Genomic DNA, 23,497 nt, shown 5'->3' with positions numbered 1-23,497 from the left:
AAATACAGTTAGGTTCGTTTGGAAACTTGTAATTTTGCTTCCACCATTATGGCTTTTAAATCAAACTTTCAGGATCTGATTGAAGTGTAGACCTTCAGCTTTAATTCAAGGGGTTTAATAAAATTGTCGTGTTAACCGCTTAAGAATTACAGACATTTTTATGCATAGTCCCGTATTTTCAGAGGCTCAAAGGTAATTGCAAAATTGACTGACAAGCAGTTTCATGGCTAAGTGAGGCCTGTTCCCTTATTATTCCATGACAAATTAAGCTCTTTATCAGCCTGTTTCCTTTGCCTTGAGAAACTCTTGGGTTGCTTTTAGAATGTGCCTTGGGTCATTAACCATATCTGCTGTGAAGCAAAGTCTGATCAGTTTTGCAGCTATATCTGAAAAGAGAGTATAGTCCTGTACACTTCAAAATTACCCTGCTACTTCAGTCATATCATCAATAAATGCTAGTCATCAGCTTCCACTACCAGCCATACATAACATAACATGGTCTTCGCCAGTTTTGACAGAAAACGTGATATGCTTTAAATCAGGAGTTGTTTCTCTCTCTCCTTTTTTCTTCCCATCAGCCTGATACAAGTTAAAAATGGTTTCAGCTATCCAAAGTTTTTCCAGAACTATGTAGGCTCTTTAAGATGTTTTCTGGAAAAGTCTTCTTCTAAACCTTGTATATTTCCATTCATGTGCATGTTTTAGTTGTAGTCTTTGACACTAAAAGACCTCCATGCTCCAGAATATGCTTCACTTGGCTCAATGTTTTGAGCGAATTTCCTTAACCATAGAAAGAATTCTGTGATCCTCCACTTTAATTGTCTTCTGGGTATTCTAGACTTTAGTGTAACTGTGCTGCCAGGTGCATTTATTCTTTTTAAGATTATATTGATTTGGCCACTCCTAACATTTTACTCTCTCACTGTGATAGGCTTATCTGAGCAGCTGGATAGAGTAGTGGTAAGACAAATGATAAAGCTTATTTGTTGTTTGTTGGGGTTTTCAGTCTCCTTCACTTGGATTGACATCTTATTGGACCTCATATCATATAAATTAAGAATTCCAGGGGACAGATACAAAATACAAGTTCAACACTTGGAATAAACTCCCGAATCTTTTATCTTCTTGATTTGTCTTGTAATAATCAGGGAACAGGTCTCACCAGGCCATTAAACTGCTTGCCAGTCGATTTAGTTTTGGGCCTCTGAAATTGGAGGACTGTGCATAGGAACAGCTCATGAGTAAGAAGTGAAGAAGTGACTCAGAAACTGAGAACACTGCATGCTCATGTAGTAGCACCTTGTCAAAGTTAAGAAAACATGCCTGACAGCATACACTACTTTATTGCCTGTTTTAGTCTAGGCTTTAAACTGTTTCTGAGAAACTCATTAGGAAACTGTTTACTGAGGTCATAGACTAAGTGAGCAGATGGGTTGTTTTCTCAAATGTACTTTTTCACTTCAGCTCTGCACATTGTTGGGAGAATCAAGTTTGGGCACTATCCAAAGTTACCCTTTTGTACCAAGAAGATACACCCCCTGCTGGCCATGAGAAAGAATCAAGGTTTAAGGAATTCCTGGAATGGGTTCATTTTTCAGCCTCAGAGGCTACGTCCATCATTCAAATACAACTTATAACAAGATCTCAAATCAAATTTTAATAATCTATAATAATCTGTTTCCTACCCTACTTAAACACACAATTCATCCTGACACACTTTTATAACACACTAATTCTCAAATGTGATTAAACCATCTATCCTGTCTTCTCTCAGACACCAGTCTTTACTCTTTTAAACTGAAATTTCAATCACGAGTCTGATAGACCACCTACTCACCCCCTGTGCATCCCTCATAGCTGGAGCTTTGACACATGAAAGAGCAGGCTCGGTAAACCCTGACATTTCACTTCACCTGCTTCACAAGAAACTTCACTGGAGTATTGTGAAAAAAACCCACTGCTGATATTTCACTGTAAACAAGGCACAATGCTGTTGCTGTGTTCCAAACATTCATTCATATCGTGACAGTGTGATACCTGTCTATATTTCAACAGAGGAATGACAGCTGGAAGCAGAAAGATCCCTAATCCTCTAGAACAAGCAAACAGATTTCAGTGGATGTGTGTAGATGCGTGTATTTGTGTGAGAACACGGGATATTATCTGTCACCTGGGCAACAGGTGTACACTGAACACAGACACGTTCAAGCACTTTGGCTGTTTTTACGGGTGTCTGTGGAGACTCACTCTTGACAGTAGCAGTCCTGGTGCAGTTGTACAGAATAGCCAGCTCTCCAAACACCTTTCCTGGCCCCATGGTGCAGAGCTTCAGGCTCTCCTTCGTCACCTCCACCTTCCCATCTGAAACATGCACAAAAATGGAAATAAACCATTAGTAACAATGATATTCAAATTTGACACTTATTTTCTTGCCTGACTACCCAAATCTGTAAGTCCAATACTACATTAAATATGTGCTGCAAATAGCGATTCAGTGATGAAATGGAGTGGCTGATAGATGTCTAAGGGTTTTTATCACATTTTTTAGGGGCAACCAGGCTGAATGCTCACTCGGCTAGAAAAAAAATATGATTATTTTGCAGTGCATGCATCTCAAACTACTCCCGGACTCATGCCAGAGCCTGTGGATGAACAAAAACAAAAAACTCTACAAACCTGTCAGCTTATGTTACCACCACTAACAGAATCACAAATAATCCTGTATGTAAGGATTAGTATGATCATTGTCCAAATCTGACCTCTCATCTAGTAGGATTAATGGTTAATTAAACAATGGTTGCATGGTTGGCTACAAAGCTTTCTGTTTTTCTATTAAATTTTAGGTGTATACTGTATCTCATCCTGTAGTTTTGCTTAGTACTGTGTTCTGTGAACAAGTGTTCTGCCAGAGCAAAGGAAATTAATCAACAAACATGATGTTACTGCTAATCACACTATTGTCTCATTCTCCAGCATGTTAAAGATTGACCATGAACATGATTCTATCAAGTTCATTTCAAATGCAGAGGTTTGGTTAAACTGTTGCAATAAAAATTGATTTCAGTTTCCTGAATTCCTTTTGATCTGTTTACACTAAGGTTTGCTAAATGTAGCTCTGCTTCCTACTATTTGCATTGATTTGTTTTAGTAATAATGAGAAAAATGCTTGCTGGCTGCATGCAAAAAAAATTTGGATTTGGTAGTTTTCTGTGAACACATACTTTTCTACATGAGTGGCACAGGCTTCATGGAAAGACCCACAAAGTCACTTCACTATCACAGTTCACAGGACAAAAAGACCAAAACACAAGGACTCAAAAACAGGCAAGATAATGGCGGTTAATTGTAGTACAAAAGAGTTCAAAGAGTACAAAGATTGTAAGGCAAAATAACAGAGAAATTGCAGGTTCGCACAAGAATGACAGAGTCGCTCAGAAAAAAGCAAAGTCGGGCTATTTAATACACACATGAGGCAATAAAAGGAAGTGGAATCATCAGGGTAACAAGACACTGCTGAAAAAAATCAAGAACAAGACAGGAGGAGAAAAACTAAATACTAGACACAAGAGAGTGGTAAAATAACACAGGAAGTAACATAAAAGGGAAACTTTCTATACCTAACACTTACACAAAGAGTAGGTGACAAGATACAAGGAGGCTAGATTAACTCTGAGTAAAAAGAAACATAAATAACAACAAAACTCAGGATACAAAAGTAACAAGGCAAAGCATAGAGGCATATTATGTATACAAAAGAAAAGACACCCCTAAAAACCAGGAATTCCAAACATTAACTAATAGAGTACAACCAAAATATAAAATGGTAATAATAAACCAAAATTCAGAGGCAAGAAAACACCCCACAAAACATTGGGTCCAAAACACAGGAACACTACATTTCCAATGTCCAAGACATTTTTCATGGTGTATAAACAGCATTATTTAAGTGTCAGCACTCTGATCTACACCATTACTCCATGACCCAACCCTTCACTCAGTAGCTCCTTAGTAGGTCCTGTTTAAGAGACCAGTTCGAGTGACACCAGTGAGCTTCAGATTTTTCTAGCCACTTAATTTAAAAAAGTATTGTTGGGGAAGGTAAAAGTGCAAAACCGTATGTCCACATTTGAAGAAAGTCTGAAAATATGAAAAAACTATATATATTAATTCACAAAGAACACTCATAAACTTGTAGCTAACTGGAACATTCAACTGCACATGGAAAAAAGCGAAGCAGGGGAGTATATATGCACAGAGCAATGACTGAATTGTCATGCATTTTAAAATAAAACAGGAAGTAACTTACACAAAATGCCAAATGCTGTATATTACAAAACAAATGCATGTTTTAAACTAACATTATCATGAAAATTAATAGCACCCTATTGCTTTAACTGTATCAAATAAAGATTTCTAGACAACAGGAGACATAACTACCAGCTTCAGATAAGTGAACACATTTTTCTTTCGCACTGTAAGAGCCTCTGTGCCTCTGTGACTGGAGGGGTTTGCTCCTGCTTCTGTGTTTAGACAAGCCTCATCAAGGATGTATGTTTTCCTGAAAAAACTCAGCATTCCAGCAGGACCATAACTCTGATTCACAGAGCAAAAGCCCAGAGAAAACATCTAAAGTCTGCTCTAGGCAACTGATGAAATACAGCATGACGATGAGAGCAAGCACAAAGATAACCATTTGACACGTTATCTTGTTAGCGGGCCATGACCGCATTTGACAAAAGGCCTCAAAAAACACCTCTCATTATTCCAGGGCTCATTCTTTTTTTCATTTTGTACTTATTCCTGTCTTATTGGTACTATAGCACACATTTTCACTATGGCTAACAATACATTAACCATTAACACCCAGCATGAAACTACACGGAGAGAAAATCTTTAGCTCTTAAAATGCCATCTTAATGCCTGCTCCCCTGCTATTTCCAGTGTCCCTGTTTAACAGCCTTATTTTTTCAGTCAGAGCTTGCAGTAGCACCCTCCTTGTTTTCCATTCAAAAGAAGAAACAGCTCGAAATGGGGGGAAAAAAATGACATCTTGCTTTTAAAGCCACATTTATATTTTTTAACAGTGCAATGCTTCATTATAAGCAGCTTAAGAATTCATAAGAGGATTCTTAGACTGACTGAAAAACAAATGTGCAGAGTTTCTTTTTCAGAGTGAATTCATGATCTACTTCCTGTACTTCTCATTTTCCTAAATGTATAAACTGTGAATTTCACAGAGAGTAGCAGGCACAATTTTTGATATTAAGCCGACTGCCTGATCAAAAAATTGCTTGGATTTGCTTAAAAATGTTTTGTACAAATGGTGTCAAAGTAATGTTGCTCACTGCCAGACTTTTGAAATCTGATTCTCAGCACACATCTACTCATTTCCTTAGCTACCTATCTAAATTCAGGGTCACGGAGCGGCTGGCGCCTATTCCAGCTGACATGGGCAAGAGGTGAGATACAGAAACACACAATCAACCTAGCATGCATGTGTTTGGACTGGAGCACCAAGAGAGAGAATAAAAAACCTGTTTTGACCCCAGAATCTCCTTTTTGTGAGAGTGTGAAGTGACAGTGATAGTGATAACTGTGCTCCCCAGTTAGCACACATGAAAGAAACGACTGCTTCTAAAGTACTGTGCAAAACTCTAGAGCCACTGCTCGTTTCTTTATATTTTAGTAGGAAAACAGGAAATAGCTGTAGCGATTTACTCAAACACTGGCAAAATCTGAGTTTGTGCGATTCTAACAAGCTCGAAAGAAAAGTATTTGGTATCACAACCTTTATTCTTCAACCAGTCTGAATTCCATTAGGTAAGTGTTTTTCACAGGCAAGTGAAATTTCTTACAAAGTCTTCAAGAATAGTACTCAAGGCTTCTTAAAGGACATTCAGAGCTCTTCTTTCGATGTTGGCTGCCATTTATTCTGTTCCCAATAAAGATGATCCCACACTTCTTCAATAATACTGAGGCCTGGGCTTTGGGAAAGCCAATCCATGACTGACCTCAGGAATTCGCATGATAAGGTGGGGCCAGGTTTCACAAAGAGCTCACCTGAAACCCTGGCTGATTGGGACCCACACCCAGTTTCACACCATCAGGGGGTCCTTTTGTCCCTCTGTGGGGGGACACTCCCACTAGGTTTAAATCTGGGACTCCCCACCATTTGACCTTAGAACTGAAGAAGCTTCTTGGATGAGAGGTGAAACATCTTCAAGCAACTTAAAGAAGTCCAGACGCTTTTCTTTGCAAGCTCCTTTGACCCCAATCCATGACTGATAGTGTTGTGTGTTTTTTCTATCCAGGTATGCACTTACTGCAGGGGCAGTGTGTTTGGGATCACTGTCATACTTGTAAATGAAGCCATTTCCAGATAGTATTGCATGGCAGATCCAAATTCTGATGGTACTTTTCTACACAACTCGATAATTTTTGACAAAATGCAGCCCAGAGCTGACATACAGCATTGCATTTTACAGATGCTTTACACACTCACTGTTGTACCTTTCTTCTGAAAATGTTCAAATTTGGATTTGTCACTCCCTCAGACCTGCTGCCACTGATTTCAGTCCAGTTCTTATGTAACTGGGCAAACCTCATCCTGCTCTCTCTGTTTCCTTAAGAACATCTTACTGACAGCCAGACTCAATTTTTTCCCCCTATTTCTTAAGGACATGAAATACAGCTACTTTTAATTTGTTGTAGAGTTTTAGGTCTGTAGTGTTTAGGTCTCCCATTGCTTCTTTTGTCCTCCACTTGTCCAATTTCCTTACATTTGTTGAGGACATACTGCACACCATGCCAAGTTTTTGTCTAATATCTCAAGAAATGGTACAAAAATAGTTTATGTCAGTCATACTGTGCTATATTTGGCATTTTTTTAAATTAACCTAAAGAACTGGAAAGAAAATGCATAAAGATACATTTTTTTCTGTTATGCGTCATCACAGCAATAGTTTACCCTCAATTTAAGTGCCTTTCTAATGCCTGAATGAGTCATAGGTCGGTGTTAAGTGGCTTGAAAAACGTAAAACATTCCTCTGAAAATGGTCACTTATAGGGACTGGGCTAAAAATGAGTGCAAAAGCAGCCAATGGCCGAAGAAAAACTTTGAAAGACCTTCAAAAAAAACCCTGGAGAATTGAGGATTCATCCCACGAACTTAGAAACTCGCAGTAAACATTTATTAACTTAATTTGGCTGAAATAAGTGTTTGTAGTGTCAATCTAGCCCTACAAAGTCTATAAAGACCACAAATAATGTGCTTGTTTCTGTGTAAGAGTTACGTCTGGAATAAAGCCACTGAGGATCAACCGAGCTTAACAAAACTGTGCCAGACTAATCAGTGAACTGTGCTGAGGTAACGATGACTTGTCACCTCTCAAAACTCCTAAGCCCTTATTATACCTGGGTGTCAGAGATAAGAAAATGGAAGAGGAATACTTTAGAAGAAAACTGCTAATAGTTTCACAGCAGCTGCCATGTCTTTCGAATTTGAGAAACGTAAGGGAAGACCAAAGGCAACACTGTGTTTGTTACCTCTATCTTATCATAGAAACAGCTTATCTTGGTCTCTGAGCGAAGGAGGGATCTGTCTGTTATTAACCGCACACACCTTTTAAAGTATCTATTGAGCCTTGCCACACGACAATACGTGAAGAAAAATCCCCTGGTTTTTGATCCATCAGCAGTAGAGGAGGCTAATGGAGTTCAGTGGGAAGACACTCTGTGCTGGAGTGCAAACAAAGAAAGTGTCTGCAGACGTGTATAGGGAGAAAATGATGTAATAGGTGCACCTGTACAGATAACTAGTGCTCTGAATAAAAGGATGTAAGACACAGAACTTTATTAAGTGCAAATATGGGCAATCTGTGTGCACGTCTTTTATTGAGTAGTGCATGTAAGGACAAAGACAAGCATACGTCAGGTAGCAAAACCTCCACTAAGGATAAATCTAATAATTTCCTGTGAAGAACCATGTAATTAATTCCTGAGAAGGATGAGCAGTGAAACACAGCGTTTATTTTGGACAGCTCAATAAGTGAGGCTGTGAGGGACTTGCTACAAAATTAAGTAATTCAATTATTCATTTATTGGAAATACACAAATGATTTATTCTAAGAAACCTTTCGTTCCAAGGGGCCCCTTGCATCCCAGTGTGCACAGACAAGCACACTGTCCAGCTAACTCCCTGCATTTGTGCGTAGTAAAAACTTGTCTTATCACACTGCTCTTTCACAGCAGCTCCAAATACACTTGAAATTCACCTTTCTCATGCAAGTGCTACTCAAACCTCAATCAAATAACACCACATGCAAATACACTCTCCCACCAGACTGGCAATATCATATCAATGTGGTACTCCACAATGTCAACATACTTGTTGACATTCATTGATCCAGTGTGCTGTGTGGAAAGGCAATCAAATATGGCATGAGTGGACAATGAGTTAACTATCATTAGGTTTCCCCCGAGTGTTGTCTGTGCTTTCTTATCTGCATCTCCATTTATTTATGTTTATGTTGTGTCTCTCTCTCTCTGTTACAGTAACTTCCTGTTTGAGCTTGTTAACCAGTTTCCGTGTGTGTGTGTTTTTATTTATATCCTCTTTTTCCTTGTTAGACGTCAGCAAGTCTGCTTTTCAGCCTCCTTCCATGCATGTCTCTTCGTGTCCCTTTGCACATCGCAGAAGTTTTTTTTTATCATTAATTTTGCTGTTTTTACATCTGTTGGACATTTGCTTGACTTTTCTTACTTGAACTATGCGACTGAAACCATTGACTTCGAGTCAGCTGTTTACATGGGAGCTGATTTAATACGGTCTGGCATTTACACGTGCTAACGAAATTAATCGGAGCAGCACAGCGCGTAAAAGTGGCAAATATGTGCTTCGCCCGTCTTCTTCAACAGATCTCTGTTTCTGTTTGGCACAAGTTTAATCAGCTTCCTGCAAATTGATATCTTGTTGTCTTTTTGTCTCGCTCTTAATTATGTTTATTACAAACAAACTCTCTGCAGCAGAGGACCTGTTTGGCTTGGAAGCTGCCAATTTTGGAACGACCAGTGCAATTAGGGAAGGCTGAATCCAGAGTGCAATTTTTCTTTTGATCGGTTTACGAAAACTCTGCTTTCCAAACCCTAAACTAGTTCAGCTTGGACATGTTTATTCAGTCTGGGGTGTTTATGTGCATATTTTTCTTTTTTCTTCTGGCAAATCTGGACATTTTTTATTTCAGCCCTTTTTTTCTTACCTTCTTGTCTCAGATCAGCATTTGGATCATCATTTTAAACTTACTTTGAGCACAACAATCGATTTATCGCAGCATGTCTTCTTCCCTTAAGGCTCTGTAGCTGTGGTAATGGTTGTTCATTTGAATGCACACAGCAGTGCGCTCCACATAGCAGGGCATGAGGACAGACCTAGGAGCACACTTCCCTCTGGCTCAAGATCAGATGGGATTCTGGCTGCTTTTCAAATTAAAAAGGTGCCCCATCTTTTAGACTGACTTTATCTCACTCTGGTGACGAAGACCTCACAGATAAAAAAAGAAAAAAAAACAGCATGAATGTGCTCCTACGAACCCTCTAACAGGAGTGATTTAAATTGTCCCCTGTGGTCTGCAAAAATATCTGACCAAATTATAGACCATTTATATTAAGAAATGTGTCTTTTGGCGAAAGATAAATGCATTTCTGTAATAAGCTGACTTGCCTGTGCACCTGTAGAAAACACATCGCACACACTTCTCTATTACAGCATTTACTCGAGGACACTGAAGAAAATGAACATGTGATTGTTTTCACATGGAGTTTTTCACACCGAGGACAAAAATAACGTTGAGTTTCAGGGGTCAGGCGCAGGATACCGCTTGACTTTTTTTTTTTTTCAAGCCACGCAGAGCGGACATTAAGAAACAGGATGTGAGGGAGTTCAAATCCCAGTGAAAACAGCATACAACCACCATCCTGTCATGATGGGCCTTGTTCTTCCGGCTTTGCTTATGGGTCAAATTACACAGTGCTTGCCTGTCCATTAGAGCAATGGAGGAGCACTAAGACTAGTTTCAGGTGGTACAACACTCAAGTTGTCACTTCGGTCTTCAGCTGGGCAATAATGAAAAACAGCCACCATGTGCCTGACGGTTTTAATGGTCTGGTAAAGAAACAGCCGCGGGAGAAACAGGACTAAAGCGAAAAGCTCTCTTTTTTGGTCAAGCTTGGGATGTATTCAACAGAGAATGAAAGAGGTTTAGAAAATTCCAGGTTTTTAAAAGACATCACCATCTGCTTTCTATTTGGAAAAAGTTCATAATTTGCAGTTCACTGAAACGGCCTGAAATGGTAGCCTTTAGTAGTGCGTCAGCTCTGAGTTATTTATTTTCACCTTGGTTTTTTTATTTATTTATTTTACTTTAAGCCCGTATCCTGAAATCTTAAAAAAAAAAAAACACCAAATGCCTTCTTGTGAAAAATAAGACAAAAAAATCAATCGGAAAATAGAGAAATGCAAGAAATGGACTTCATTACTAAAGCTCTGTTCCAAGAGAAAAAGCTACAAGTTAAAGTTATTGTGTTTGCTTTAAAAGCTAATTAATAGCAGGCCTAATTAATTAAGAAATAACAAGCGTAAGCTTTGTTTCGGAAAATCGCTGCGTGTATAACTGTCGCTGAAAGAATACAAGCAACGGGATGATACAGAGCGAGTGCCAAAAACAACAATGCAGGAGGTAGAAAGAAAGATGCTGTTTTTGTAAATGTTAAGATGTTTTTCAAAAAATGAGTGGTTAACTGTGCCTTCCACCTGGTGATGTTGTAGTGCTGTATTCTGATTAATGAGCAAGCTGCAACCACAGGTTCCACAATGCTGGAAAATGTTTGGATGCTACTTTGTCAGGTACATCCACCTGTCAGCCTTGTTGCATACCAGAACAGCCTCATGCCAAACACATTTCCCGATGGCAGCAGCCTCACCCGGCAGGACAATGTGACTAGAGAAACACGATAAAAGGCTCCAGCTGTTCATCCATCAAATTCATGAGATCCCAATCCAGCCGATAATCTGCAGAATGGACCAGCTCAAGCCTGATTCTGCCCACAACCCATCGAACCCAAAAGAACCGGTGCCATCACCTCGTTGCCAGACACCACAGGACATACTCAGATATCCTGTGTCAGTGCCAGCTGTTTTGGCAGCAGGAGGTAGGCAGGTGGGTTTAACACTGTGGCTTATCTGTAGATACAGAGTGTACAAGAGGTCTGCGCACACCCCTGTACAATATATCCTAAAAATGAAATTCCAGTACTGTTTATCAGTTAAAACAGCTTAGACATATTAAACACATGATTCACAGTAGAAAATCAGCACTCCAAAGGTTTTTTTTTTTTATTATTCACTACTGTGTATGATCAGCTTTTTCTTTTCTGATGACAGACTCATACCTCCTCGGCACAGAGGACACCACAGACTTCTGGAAGGATGTTCTGCCATTTTTTTCAGCTGCTTTCCTTTGGATGGGGTTTGTTACTCTACTATTTCTTTTTAAAATACCAAAGAGTGCTCTATTAGATTCAGCCAGCCGGCACACTTGCCAGGTCCTATTTTTCACTTTTTTTCCTCCTTGTTTGATTTTGGCAGTCTTGTGTTTTTGGATCGCTATCAGGCTCCAATATTACTCTCCTGCCAGGCTTCTGGAGACTGCGACTCAGTTTGTTTGCCAGTATTTTGGAACATCCGCAAGCATTCATGCTGTCCTCTATCAATTTCATCTCCCCAGCACCTTTCCCTCTCATGCAGCCCCGTATCATCACACACAAACCTCCGTGGTTCACTTTAAAGACGATGCATTTACTGTGGTAGTCTCAGCCAGGTTTATGCCAAACATGTTTGACCTATGTGAAAGCAATGATCCACTTAACATTCTGCTTCCTTTCATGTTCTTTTGCAGCTTTGTGCCGAAGAGCAAGGTTTTTGTTGTTTTTTTTTCTTGGATGCCATCAATAGAAGCTGACGTTCTGTATGTCCTTCACACTGTTTGAGTTATCCAAGAAACTCCATTTCCATTGATAACTAGTCTACAGCCCTTGCTTGTCAGTTTATTAAAGCTATTTTGTGAAAGTAGCACACTGTGTTGACTTATTCTAAGAGGACACCACTGTGACTTTGATTTACTGGAATATGGCTCGTTCTATATCTCCCAACCCAAGCCTGTTTTCACTTATTTTTAGCTAGTAACCACAATCTTAGTGGACTCCTCATTGTTTTTGTTATTTTTCCCAGTAATTTACTTCCATCTGTGCCTGTGATACAGATATGCATGTAAGCAAAGTCCACATGAAAAGTCCAAATTTCATAATTATATTCATGCACTTAGCCTAACTGCAAATAACAGTATTCAAATTTGTTTCATTTCATACCGTATGTGTCGCGGGTGTTTTTACTTTTCTTACATTGAGTTTCTACTATAGGGCTTCAAGCCCTATAGAAACCTTTTTCTGGTTGGAATCAGGACCTATTCAATTTGAGTAGTGGAGAGAAGTAGGGGATTGACACTTTAAACTGGTCAGGTAGCCCGGTTCTATCTTTTACCCTGGTAAAAAATACATAAATAAATAAAAATTTAATCTCTCCATTATTGCCAACTAGGCCTTCTTGCTCATATGGTGACATGTGGATTGTTATTTCTCTAGCCACTTGTCAAGTGATGACACATCAACCCTGTTTCTGGATCCAAAAATCTGATGATTGAGACTGTTTTAATGTTTTTTTTAATCCTCTGTGTGTTGTTTTATTTAACAGAATAAATAATAATAGAATTTATCTGCACTGTTCATTTGTGACATATCCTTAAGTAAAGTTTTTAAAGGCCTGTTGTTGACTATAGCACATGTACTCACAGTGTCCTGGATACAAAATATTTATTTGATGTCTTCAGAAAAGAACACTTCACTTCGACATTAAGCTTGGGATCAAAGCCTACATGCTAATGTATTTATATTAGCCTAACCACAGGAAAGACGTTTACTTACTACAACAGCCCTCCAAACATTGCTGTTTATTAGCCTTTCATCTTTCTTTATGTCAGTCGTAGTAGAGCTGTACATTTTAGTTTTGCTTTTGCTTTTTTTACAAATTCTTCCGTCAGAACATTTTTTATCATTCTAAGTCAAAACTAGCTTAGCTAAATTAGCTAAACTAGCTAATTTCCTGCTGATTTGTAACTTTGCTAAATGTAAATATTTTTTTTCACGCATGCCTGGACATTAAACTTTATTGTAACACGTGAGATAACAGCCACACTGGTCATTGTACTGGAGGTGAAACAATTTCTAGGTAGTGCCTCAGAGTTTGTTTGATTTTAAAAAGTGATAGGAGTTTTGGACTCGGAAATAGCTAACAATGTCAAACTGTATGGTTTCTCTTTTTGTTGTTGAGATCTGGTGCTACATAAATAAATCTAAATTGGAAAATAACTCAACTGAAATTGGTTTGAATCCAGTATGAGAATAAACAAACATTTAAAAAAACATAAAAAGAAATAATAATATTAGAATGGTCTGAAGAGTTGATAGTCCAGCTTTGAAAAGTACAACATAATTTTGGTAAACAGAGAATTCATTAAACATGCTAACAAGCATCAAAATTCTCTCTGCCTATTCCACTCACAAAAGATAACAACTGTCATTACATCACAACTGATCTAATGAAAACATGCGAAAGGAAAGGGGAAAAAAAAGGCTTGTCAATCAGACCAGTCCCATCCCCACATATGCCCCTCTTTAGGGCCTAATATTTACCTAATTATGAAAATTTACTCAATACTAATGCCATCACATAGACAGGGAGTGGATTTATCTAATGATATCACAACCACCTGTGGAAACGTATTAAAATAAGTATGTAATGAGAGAAGATTGCAAAGCACTTAGCGATCCTCAGTGGTATTTATAGGGGTCCAGACTCTATGCCTTGTTTTTTGCAGCTTGGCTGAAGCTTTATGCTTGACCTTACTAACATGTGGCCAAATAGATCCTGCTGGGATCCACTCCAATCGCATCCTGAAGCTAAATAAAAGAGGTTGTAGCTGAAGAAACTGTGAATGGCTGGCAGTATAAGGGTATCAGGACAGCTAAAATATCTTATACGCTGAAGAAATGTTCAGTACTTTGGAAGTATTTCAAACCTGCTACACCATCAGCTTTTGGTTGTATGTTGGCAAAGGGTTTTTTTTTTCTTAACCACAAACTGCGGGCAATTTAGAGATAAAGTTTTCCCTTTCTTTTTCTTGCTTGCTCACTTGTCTACTTTCATTCCTCATGCTGGTCAGAGAGGCATTATATAAGATAGTTGTTCAGGGTCAAGGTGGGGATCAAACCTATCCCAGCTGTCATAGTGCGAGAGGTGGGGTATACCCTAAAGAGGTCACCAGTATTTCACAGAGCTAACATAGAGAGGCGGTCACACTGGCGACAAATTTAGAATCACCAAGAATCTAAAATCCATGTGTTTGAACTGTGAAAGAGTGAAAGATACTCTGAGTATCTGCGGGGAACCCACACATGAGAACCAACCTGCCATCACACCACACCACTGTGCCACCATTTCAAACATTTTGACTCTTGGATGTATATTTCTTTCCGATTTTATTCTACAGATTTCAAAAAGCAATATTAAAGTCAAGCATGACGCCTTACATGAGGAATACAGCTTATTAAATATTGCTAGAATTTCTTTCTACCATGCTGTAAGCTAGAAATGTGCAGTAAATCTTTAATACAGTTCAACTCTGACAACACCTTTAAACAGCCTGTCAACTGCCCTCTCTCTGTCATTGCCTCCAGCTGTCACGTCTAAAAAGCTTGCCCTGAATCCTACAGCCTTCTTTGGAAACTACATCATCGACACAAACGACGCGTGTTGATTATTATCAGCCTTCTTTCAGCAAACTCGTGCTGCGGTTTCCTTCTGCAGCTTTGGAAGCCTTAGCTTTGAAAGCGGAGGGTGGAGATTGCAGATAGCAATCCACTAATGCTGTTGTTGTAGGAGGTGATGCCAAAATCAGCCCTGATTTGAGACGCTTTGAAAATCACAAATCTAGTTGCATAAGGTGTTTTACTTCAAGACTTCCTTGTTCTCCGTTCTCTTGAAATTAGCTAAATAGGTAAAAAGAAATTTCAAGTAAAGTTAAATCAAAGCTCTGCTGACTAACTCGCAGCTGTTGAGGCTGAAGTACACTCAGTTCACCTTCATTTTTATTCATCACCTTCATGATGCATTAGTTAACAGCTTTGCACTGCTATTTGGATCATATTTGGGTACAACCTACTAGAGATGGCACGATACCACTTTTTTATGTCCGATACCGATACCGATATCATAAATTTGGATATCTGCCGATACCGATATGAATCCGATATAGTGTTTTTTAATCAACAAAACTGTTTTTTTTTAAATATCTTGCTGCATTTTGTATAAGTTCATACTCAAGTTTAAAACAACAACTACACTAAAGCTATTCTGTTATACCTGTATGCAAAAAAAAATATTTCATAGTTCAGCAATACTGATCAATCTAATAAACTTAAACCTACACCATCCTCCCTATTCTGGTATTTTAAAGAGTACTTAGCATAAATATTAAGCAGCCTAACTAATAGGGTTCCAACTCCCAGCAACAACAAAAATAAATAAATAAAAAATAGGGAACCACCCCTCACGCTCCACCTCATGATGCTTAATCGACGTAATCAACCTTAATTTGATGCAGTGTGAAAAAAAATGCACAGAAATCAATTATTTTTCAAGAAATATTAAATAGATTCAACATCTTTCTTCAACAAAATTGCAGACTGCACAGATGGTACCTTCCCAAAGGAAAAAGTACTATAGCTTACTAGGGTATATATATTAGACTTAATAGTTACTATATACAGTAATGGACTTCTATTTATTTTGCATCAAATTAAAACTTTGGGTGTCAGATAATTATTTATTAAAAGCTAGACATTTTAAATGAGAATAAGAAAGAAAAGTATGTCTTTGTGCCCCCTTTTCCCTGTTAATGCCCTATCGGCCCCCCTGGCTAAACTTTGCTAGATCCGCCCCTGCACAGTTACCAGCGTCAGCTACGTAGAAAAAGATCCTCGAGTAGAAAGTAATATTAAATAAATTCTAACAACAGCTTATCAAGCTTAAACGTGCTGCTGTTGTTCAGCCGCTTGTTTCCTCTTTCTGGTGCAAAGTGGGCCAAAAACAAACCAGAGAGACGGACTCGCGACAGAAAAGCCGATCAGCTGATCGTTAAGCAGTTTCATGATTGAAGTAGCAGCAAGAAGAGGCAGTCGCTCCATATATCGTTTGTTAAGCTTAATGCAGGAATGCTTTACAAACATTCAGAGATGGACTTACACACTTGCTTTACTTCTCTCGGGATAACTTTGTCGGAGATGAAATGCCGGGTTGCTAGCGAAGCTCCAAATGCTATCCAGACCACCGACAGGTCCCGCATGCCACAGCCGCTCTATCACGTGATGCATACTGCCCCGACGTGCTAACGTTCTGAGGCGAGTTACGGCGTGTTGCAAGTTTTGTGAGGTGCTTTCGTGATATTTAATGGATCGGATTACATTTTTTATTTTTCTCCGATATCCGATCCAGTAATTTAGGTCAGTATCGGACCGATACCGATACGTAATATCGGATCGGTCCATCTCTACAACCTACACGATTTTTGCAACAAGAAGAACAAAAGGAAATGACAAATGGAGAGGGGGGAGCAGAGAGAGTTGGTTGAGAATGTAAGAAGGCAAACACAAAGAAAGCAGGAGAAAACAGAGGCACAGCACGGGAGAAAGACTGGCACTAGGTGGGGGGTTGTTTCTCTAAAAATATGAAAACATAAGGTATGTTTTTGAACATACAGAAATCTTTGAACATGAGCAGGAACCTAAAAGTTTTTAAAACATTTCAGACCTTCTACCCCAAGTGAAAGATCCCCCAGTCACCAGTGCTGAATCCTGCTTATTCTGTGTTACCTACATTTAAGGACCAGTTGGATGCTTTTGAGTATATTATAGTTACTGAATCACATGAGGATATTGCACCTCAAGCATTCGGAAGAAGTACATTGTAAATGTCAGGACATAACAATATAATTTGGAGTGCATTTAGTATTTTTTGCTGAAAATTACACTGCAATTTTATATTCGACTAAGAGGCCTAAAGCCACTAAAAAGTGTGTTGCCAGCATGACATGGAGGACAGTTGGTTTCACCCTTTTTACATCATTTTACCTTGGAGACGGAGATTCTGCAAGAACATACTGTAATGCCACATGTCTACTTTCTTAATCTTGCAGTCTCACACTGAAAGTTACTTTTATTCAGCGGTAATAATGGGAAATGTGAGCTCAGATATGACAGTTAAATCCACTTGTCTGGAGCCCCCTTCTGTGTTTTCATTAAAACATAATAGCCCTGGTTCCATCCCTGCTACTCTTCTACTCATCAAACTGAGATTATTGCAACTATGTTGACAAGCTGATTGAAAGCAGGGGTTAGTGACAATGATCATTCTATATTCACACACCAAATCACCGCCTTGTAATTAGCAGTTAGCATCCTTGCCGTGTGAATATACTGTAGCATTTCTTTTATGCAGACTGGACTTAATTAGACAACTCTGACAGCGGAATACAGATTAATATGGCATGCAAACTGCTACAATACTGGGCCCTTTTCATTTCCACGGTATGCTCTCATTTCAGTAGCTTGCCGTTTCACCAGACAGGAGACACAAGCTATTTAATGTGGATTCATTGTAAGTCTCATTTGGGTGTTAGACACACAAATGCTTAACCAAATTACACATACTGTATCGCCACATGTACACGTGCATAAAAACCTGAAACCTGACATGGGTGATGGTACAAAGATAAATATGCTTTATTTTACAAAGACCCCATGTCTTTTGCCACAGATAAATTGTCAGGGGCTGCATTTTGTGTTAGTTTGTATTGTTGATTTCTCATGTTAATATTATGTTAAATTCATGTGGTATTCTTAAGGTGAGGGCATAGTTGAGTTATTTTGTATTGTGTATTACTTATGTGATAATGTTAAGTTCTGCTATTTGGGTGACCGTGGCTTAGGGGGTTGGGAAGCGCATCTGTAACCAGAAGGTTGCCGGTTCAATCCCCGGGCTTGACATCCTGGTTGTTGTGTCCTTGGGCAAGACACTTTACCCTACTGCCTACTGGTAGGCTCATCTGTGCTTCTGTCAGTCTGCCCCAGGGCAGCTGTGGCTACAACCGTAGCTCCACCAGTGTGTGAATGCGAGAGTGAATGAATAGTTGAGTTTGGTTTATGTTTCTTCTATGCCTCCTTGTTTTTGTAGGTTCCCCTTGTGTCTCTCTCCTCTATGTTCCTCTCCCTCTCTCCCTCCCTCCCTCCCTCTGTCTGTCTCTTGTGTCAAACTTGTGTTGTCATGTCTACCTTCCATTATGTTTCCTGTTTTATTTTGAAAGGTCTTGCGTTCCTTGTTCAGTGTGTTTAGTTGTACTTCCCCTGTGGCGTTAAGGTTTATTTGTATCAGCTCTTTTTCCCCAGGTGTTTTCACTTCCCTCATTACCGTTCTGTATATTTAAGTCCTCTGTCTCCCTCAGTTCAGTGTCAGGTCGTCTGTTCACCTCATGTTCCATGGATGTCATGTTTTTCTCGTCTCAGTTTTCTCATGTTCTGGTCATGTTTAGGTTTATCAACAGAGTTTTTCCATATCCTGCGTTAGTTTTTCCCCAGTTTAGGTTAATGTTTAGTTTTTCACCTTTGTTCGTCTGTGCTTTTGTTTTTGGGCTAGTTATCAGCCAAAGTAAACAGCTTGCTTTTTGTTAAACTTTAGTCCTCGTGTATGTGCTTTTGGGTCCATGCTCCTCAAACATTCCAGCCGTGACATAAACTTTGCTGTTTTGCAAAACACCTGAAGTTTCAAAAAAGTTGGAACATGGGGCTTGTCTCTTCCTTGAACAAATTTCTGCCAGCATTTAGAATCTGAGGACACCAATCAGTGTAGCCTTGAAAAAAAATGTTTTCCCATTGCTGCTTTATGTGATCCTATTTTTCTGGTGCCATGGTGCACCAAAGGTTTTTTCAGTGGATAACAGATGGAGGCCTTTATGTGTTGTAAAATTTATGACCAAATCCAAAAACCACCATTACTGAGAGAGAAAGAAAATAACTGACTCAATAGCATCAATTTCATGGCTCACTGCTATTCAGAATTTAATGTTAATTAACAAGTTGTCGAATCAAAACTCAGCCTGAGTAACATAAGTAGTTTTCTCCACTCTGCCTGGCTGTGACGTATTCCCTATGTCTGTTGTTTAACTCTTTTGTTAGAAAACTGCATAAGTAATACACACCTTTTCTTTTAGCTGTTCCCTTTAGGGTTTGCCACAGCAGATCGTCTCCATCTCACCCTATCCTTAGCATCGTCCTCTGTCACACCAACCTCCACATGTTCTTCTTCACTACATCCATGAATCGTCTTTAGGGTCTTCCTCTTTTTCTCCCGCCTGGCAGCACACTTCTGAAATCAACCTAAATGTCCGGTTCTTAAACTGTGACTGGTTAAAAACATGAAACCACTTTTATTTTTGCCTGACCTGGAACCTGTAGGGAATGCAAATCTTGGTCTTTATCAGTCTATGCAAACCTAGTCTTTCTTGGTTTTGCATGACTGATGAAGACCTCTGTTATCTGTCTGGACTGCTGTGTGGCCAGTTTACAGAGAGTATTTTATTACAGTAAAAAATGCAGTTAAAATTTGTACAAACAGGAGATGGAGCACATGCGACTCCATTGTTCAGCATTAATGGTGACTTTGCAGATGTGCGGATAACTCGTTCTTGTGTTCCCATGTGCTCCTCTTGTTAGCCAAGTTGGAGGCGCTCTCTGTAATTTTTCAGACAGTTTAAATATGCAGAACAAAGCCCAGTTTATTACTGCTAGAGCTCAAAGCAGATCAGGGCCAGTGAAGGTGGCTTGAATTCTGGATGTTGATCAGGTGGATTCAGTGATTGTGTTCAATGACAATAGTTTTTAGAAGTGTTCCAGAGCCCGTGCATTGATTTTCACTTCAAAATCATTTCTGTTTTTATTGCAGTGCTGCCTGAAGGTCATGGCTGTTCAGTGTTGTATTTCAGCTTTGGACCTTGTGTGCAGAGATTTCTCCATATTCTGTCCCTAGTAAAGACTCAGCCTCTCCAGGAGACTATTTTTACTCTTAATATCCAGTCATGTTACGGATTAAAGTGCTTTTTTTGTATTCTATGTTTTTATTACATAATTTTAACAGCCTTTTGCACCCCAGTCAGAGTTTCTTCAAACAAATTACTGATATCACAGCCACATATTCGCCAGCATTCGATGTAATTGGTTGATTGTGGGGTTTAAAATATTTTGCAGATCATTGGATTCTGTTTGTATTTACACTTTTAGATGGTGCCTGTTGTCTGTTGGGTGGCACTTACTAAGATTTTTCTCGACCAAAGTGGTGGACGAACAGATTTTTATCTGGTTATTAAAAGATTAAATGGCATTTGATGAGCTGTGAATTGTCTAACCTCCTTGGCTGATAAAATACTTTGAAAACATCTTAGATAATCTACAAAAATGCTTTGTATTCAAGTTTAAAACTAGGCTTTTTTTTGAGAAACTGCCATTTGCTTCTATCGTACAGAACATTAAAGCTCACAAACAGACAGAATACACACAAAGCTGGTTTGTAACACTGCTTTGTACCTTGCAGAAAACCACTGGGAATTCCCACGTCGAGGCAGAGGGTAATTGGCAAAAGCAATCAAAGATCAAAAGGAGAACAAAGAAATAAATTTTAACTCAGGGGAATCAATAAAAAAAAGTTTGCAGTGAACCAAAATTTTAATAAACCCTTTACTCTAAGTCCTCTGAACCTTGACTCCACCAATACCGACTGATGAATCTGCCTTTCCTAAACTCACAGGCTTCTTCATGTAGGTGAGTTAACAATGACACACTAGAGAGTGATACAATCCACAGGTGGCAATATGGTTGACAGTCGGAGAGAGCCTTTTCTATTTTCTTCAGTGTGGATGTGTGTGTACTCACAGAGACACCCATGTGTGTGCATGTGTTAGTCTCGGGGTGATGGAAGGATTACTCTGTCACTGTAGCAGAGCAGATTACTGGTGCCCCACTTTGTAACCTGATTCTAAACCTCGACAAACACAGCTTATCCTGTCACACTCAGCATTACTCCAAGACCACCAGCGGTGAAATGTAACTAAATACATTTACTTGAGTACGGTACATAAATAAAAACTCTGATGTAGTCATATTTAAAGTTTTCCACGTTATGCCAATGTGTTCTTCTACTAAAACGTCTTACTAAATCCTCAATATTATTATTGAAGCTACCCATAAGTATATGAAGTGATTAAAATTAGCTCTATCAGTAACACTGAACTGATATCAATAATCCAAAACAGTTGTGTTGATTGATTTCATCCATAAAATGTCTAAAAATCTAAACTGCTTTCTTTATGGTTTACTTCTGGACTTGCAACTCCTACAAACTGAATTCTGTGTTGGTGAAGATAGTCGGAGAGAGCCAACTCGAGTAAGTGGGTGGAAATCGATGATTGCTTTGTCAGCCCAAAAAACTTCACTGTGAGTGAGCACAAGCGATGGAATAAGAATCTGCATCACAAGTAAGGTTTGCAGCAAATATTCTTTCTGAGAAGCCGAAGAACATTACAGTAGTATTGTACTCTGTCAATCTATAAATCCATTTTCCTAACCTTTTATCCACGGCTGCAACAAGACTGGATCATGTCTCCGCTTTTGCAGTGTGAGGGGTCATATACACCTTGGACAGCTCACCAAGCTTACCCTGGAGACAAATTCATAATGTGCAATGCCAAAGTAAAAAAAAAACCCACCAACAACGACTACTACAAGTAATCTTCAGATTTCACTCCTTTAGGCAGGGACGAAACAGGCTTTCATATTGAAGAATGCTGTTTGATCTACTGTTTGCTGTGTGGGAGACCTGGATCTTAACACCAGTGATAAACCCTCCACATCAAGTCTGGGAAAGTTTGACACATAAGTTAATATTTCTCTCTGTTAGCTCTTTTATAGCTGTAGTAAAAAGGCAAATCAACTACTGCAATTAGTCAGAAAAGGGCTTCCAGGAAACAATCCAGACAGAAGCAGTCCAGAGGTGCACAGGGACACAGCCCTGAAGGGGGTAGCAGTTATTCAATCAGTCCATCAATCCGTCAATCAATCTATCATCCATCCATCCATCCATCCATCTATTTGAATGGCTGGAATTCACATGCCTTGGGAGGCATTCCCAAGCCACCTGAAATAAAATCTCTATAGCATGTCCTGGTCTGCCACAGTAGAACATGCCCTGAAGACTTCATTTAGGAAGCACCCAGGAAACATCTTAGTCAGATGTCTCCTACCAATGTGGAGGAGAGCCACAGCTATTAAATAAAGCAAGGTTTTTGCTTTTTGTGGCAACGTTTTGGAACTTTTAGACTGAGATGGTAAAATTATAAGAAAACCATGATTATGCAGGCAAACGTTCAAACTTTATAACCATCTCAATAAAGTTTAAATAACTATTAAAGTCTTACTTGAAGTACTTGATGGTAATACGTTTGCTTAAATCGCAGTACTTCTGCTCTCACTTTTATTTAAAGCTCCACATGCTTCTTCCATCATTGATGACCACCACCTCCCCATGCACTCTCAAACATGGACATCCTTTTACAGCAACAAGTTTACAGTACTCTGCCTTCCTTTTCCCAACATGAATGTAATTTCAAGCACTTGCATAATATTCATCTCATCGGAGGCTTTCAAGCCCTTTTTCCTCCCTGTCTCTGTCAGTACCACCTGGTTCCTTCTCTGCTTCTCTTATGTCACACACAGACTCTGCTTTCATCGTCTTTCCAGATGAGGAACACTCGAAGCGGGGTTGGCCACAAAGGGGATAAAGGCTCAGAGATCATCCACAAATTATTCACTAATTCTTTCTCTGAGCTGGATTCATCGGCCTCAGCGGAGTTAAAATGAGGATCAATTCCTATTCTAAGTAGGGAGAAAAAAACAAAGGCTTTTACAGACTAATCGGAAAGATAACAAAAAACCCAGAGAATATAGAGGGAATGGCTGAATGAAAATAAGGTAAGATGGACAGAAGGGGTGAAGAGTAGCACGAGCCTCAGCAGTGTGTTATGTTTGATTATTAACCTACTACTGGCTGCTTTTCAGTGTAGCAGTTGTTGCATCAAATATTAGCTTCATGCTGTATTCTCAGGGGGCAATCAAACCAAAATTTGTGCTCCTCCACATTTTACTTGGCTGAGCTGCCCTCCCTCAAGATGCACTGACAGCAACAGCGGCAACAATTTTAAGTCTGCATTATTTAAGTTGCCAGGCAACA

At 39.2% G+C, this 23,497-nt stretch overlaps 1 protein-coding gene across 2 annotated transcripts in view; it reads right to left on the bottom strand.

The window, feature by feature from the left end:
* LOC146619880 (cGMP-dependent protein kinase 1) overlaps positions 1–23,497 on the bottom strand; it is a 96,625-nt gene that overhangs the window by 55,495 nt on the left and 17,633 nt on the right. For both annotated transcript variants that reach the window (XM_085369790.1, XM_085369789.1), the window contains exon 3: positions 2,248–2,361. In XM_085369790.1, coding sequence (XP_085225916.1) covers positions 2,248–2,361 — 114 coding nt within the window. The remainder of the gene's footprint in view (positions 1–2,247; positions 2,362–23,497) is intronic.

Source organism: Diplotaxodon limnothrissa, linkage group LG13 (genome assembly GCF_057381915.1).
Source record: "Diplotaxodon limnothrissa isolate DT_005_m linkage group LG13, D_limnothrissa_male_GT1.1, whole genome shotgun sequence".
In the NCBI taxonomy this organism is placed as follows: domain Eukaryota; kingdom Metazoa; phylum Chordata; class Actinopteri; order Cichliformes; family Cichlidae; genus Diplotaxodon; species Diplotaxodon limnothrissa.
Note: the sequence above shows the minus strand (reverse complement) of the source record. Positions and strands in the feature narration are given on the sequence as shown.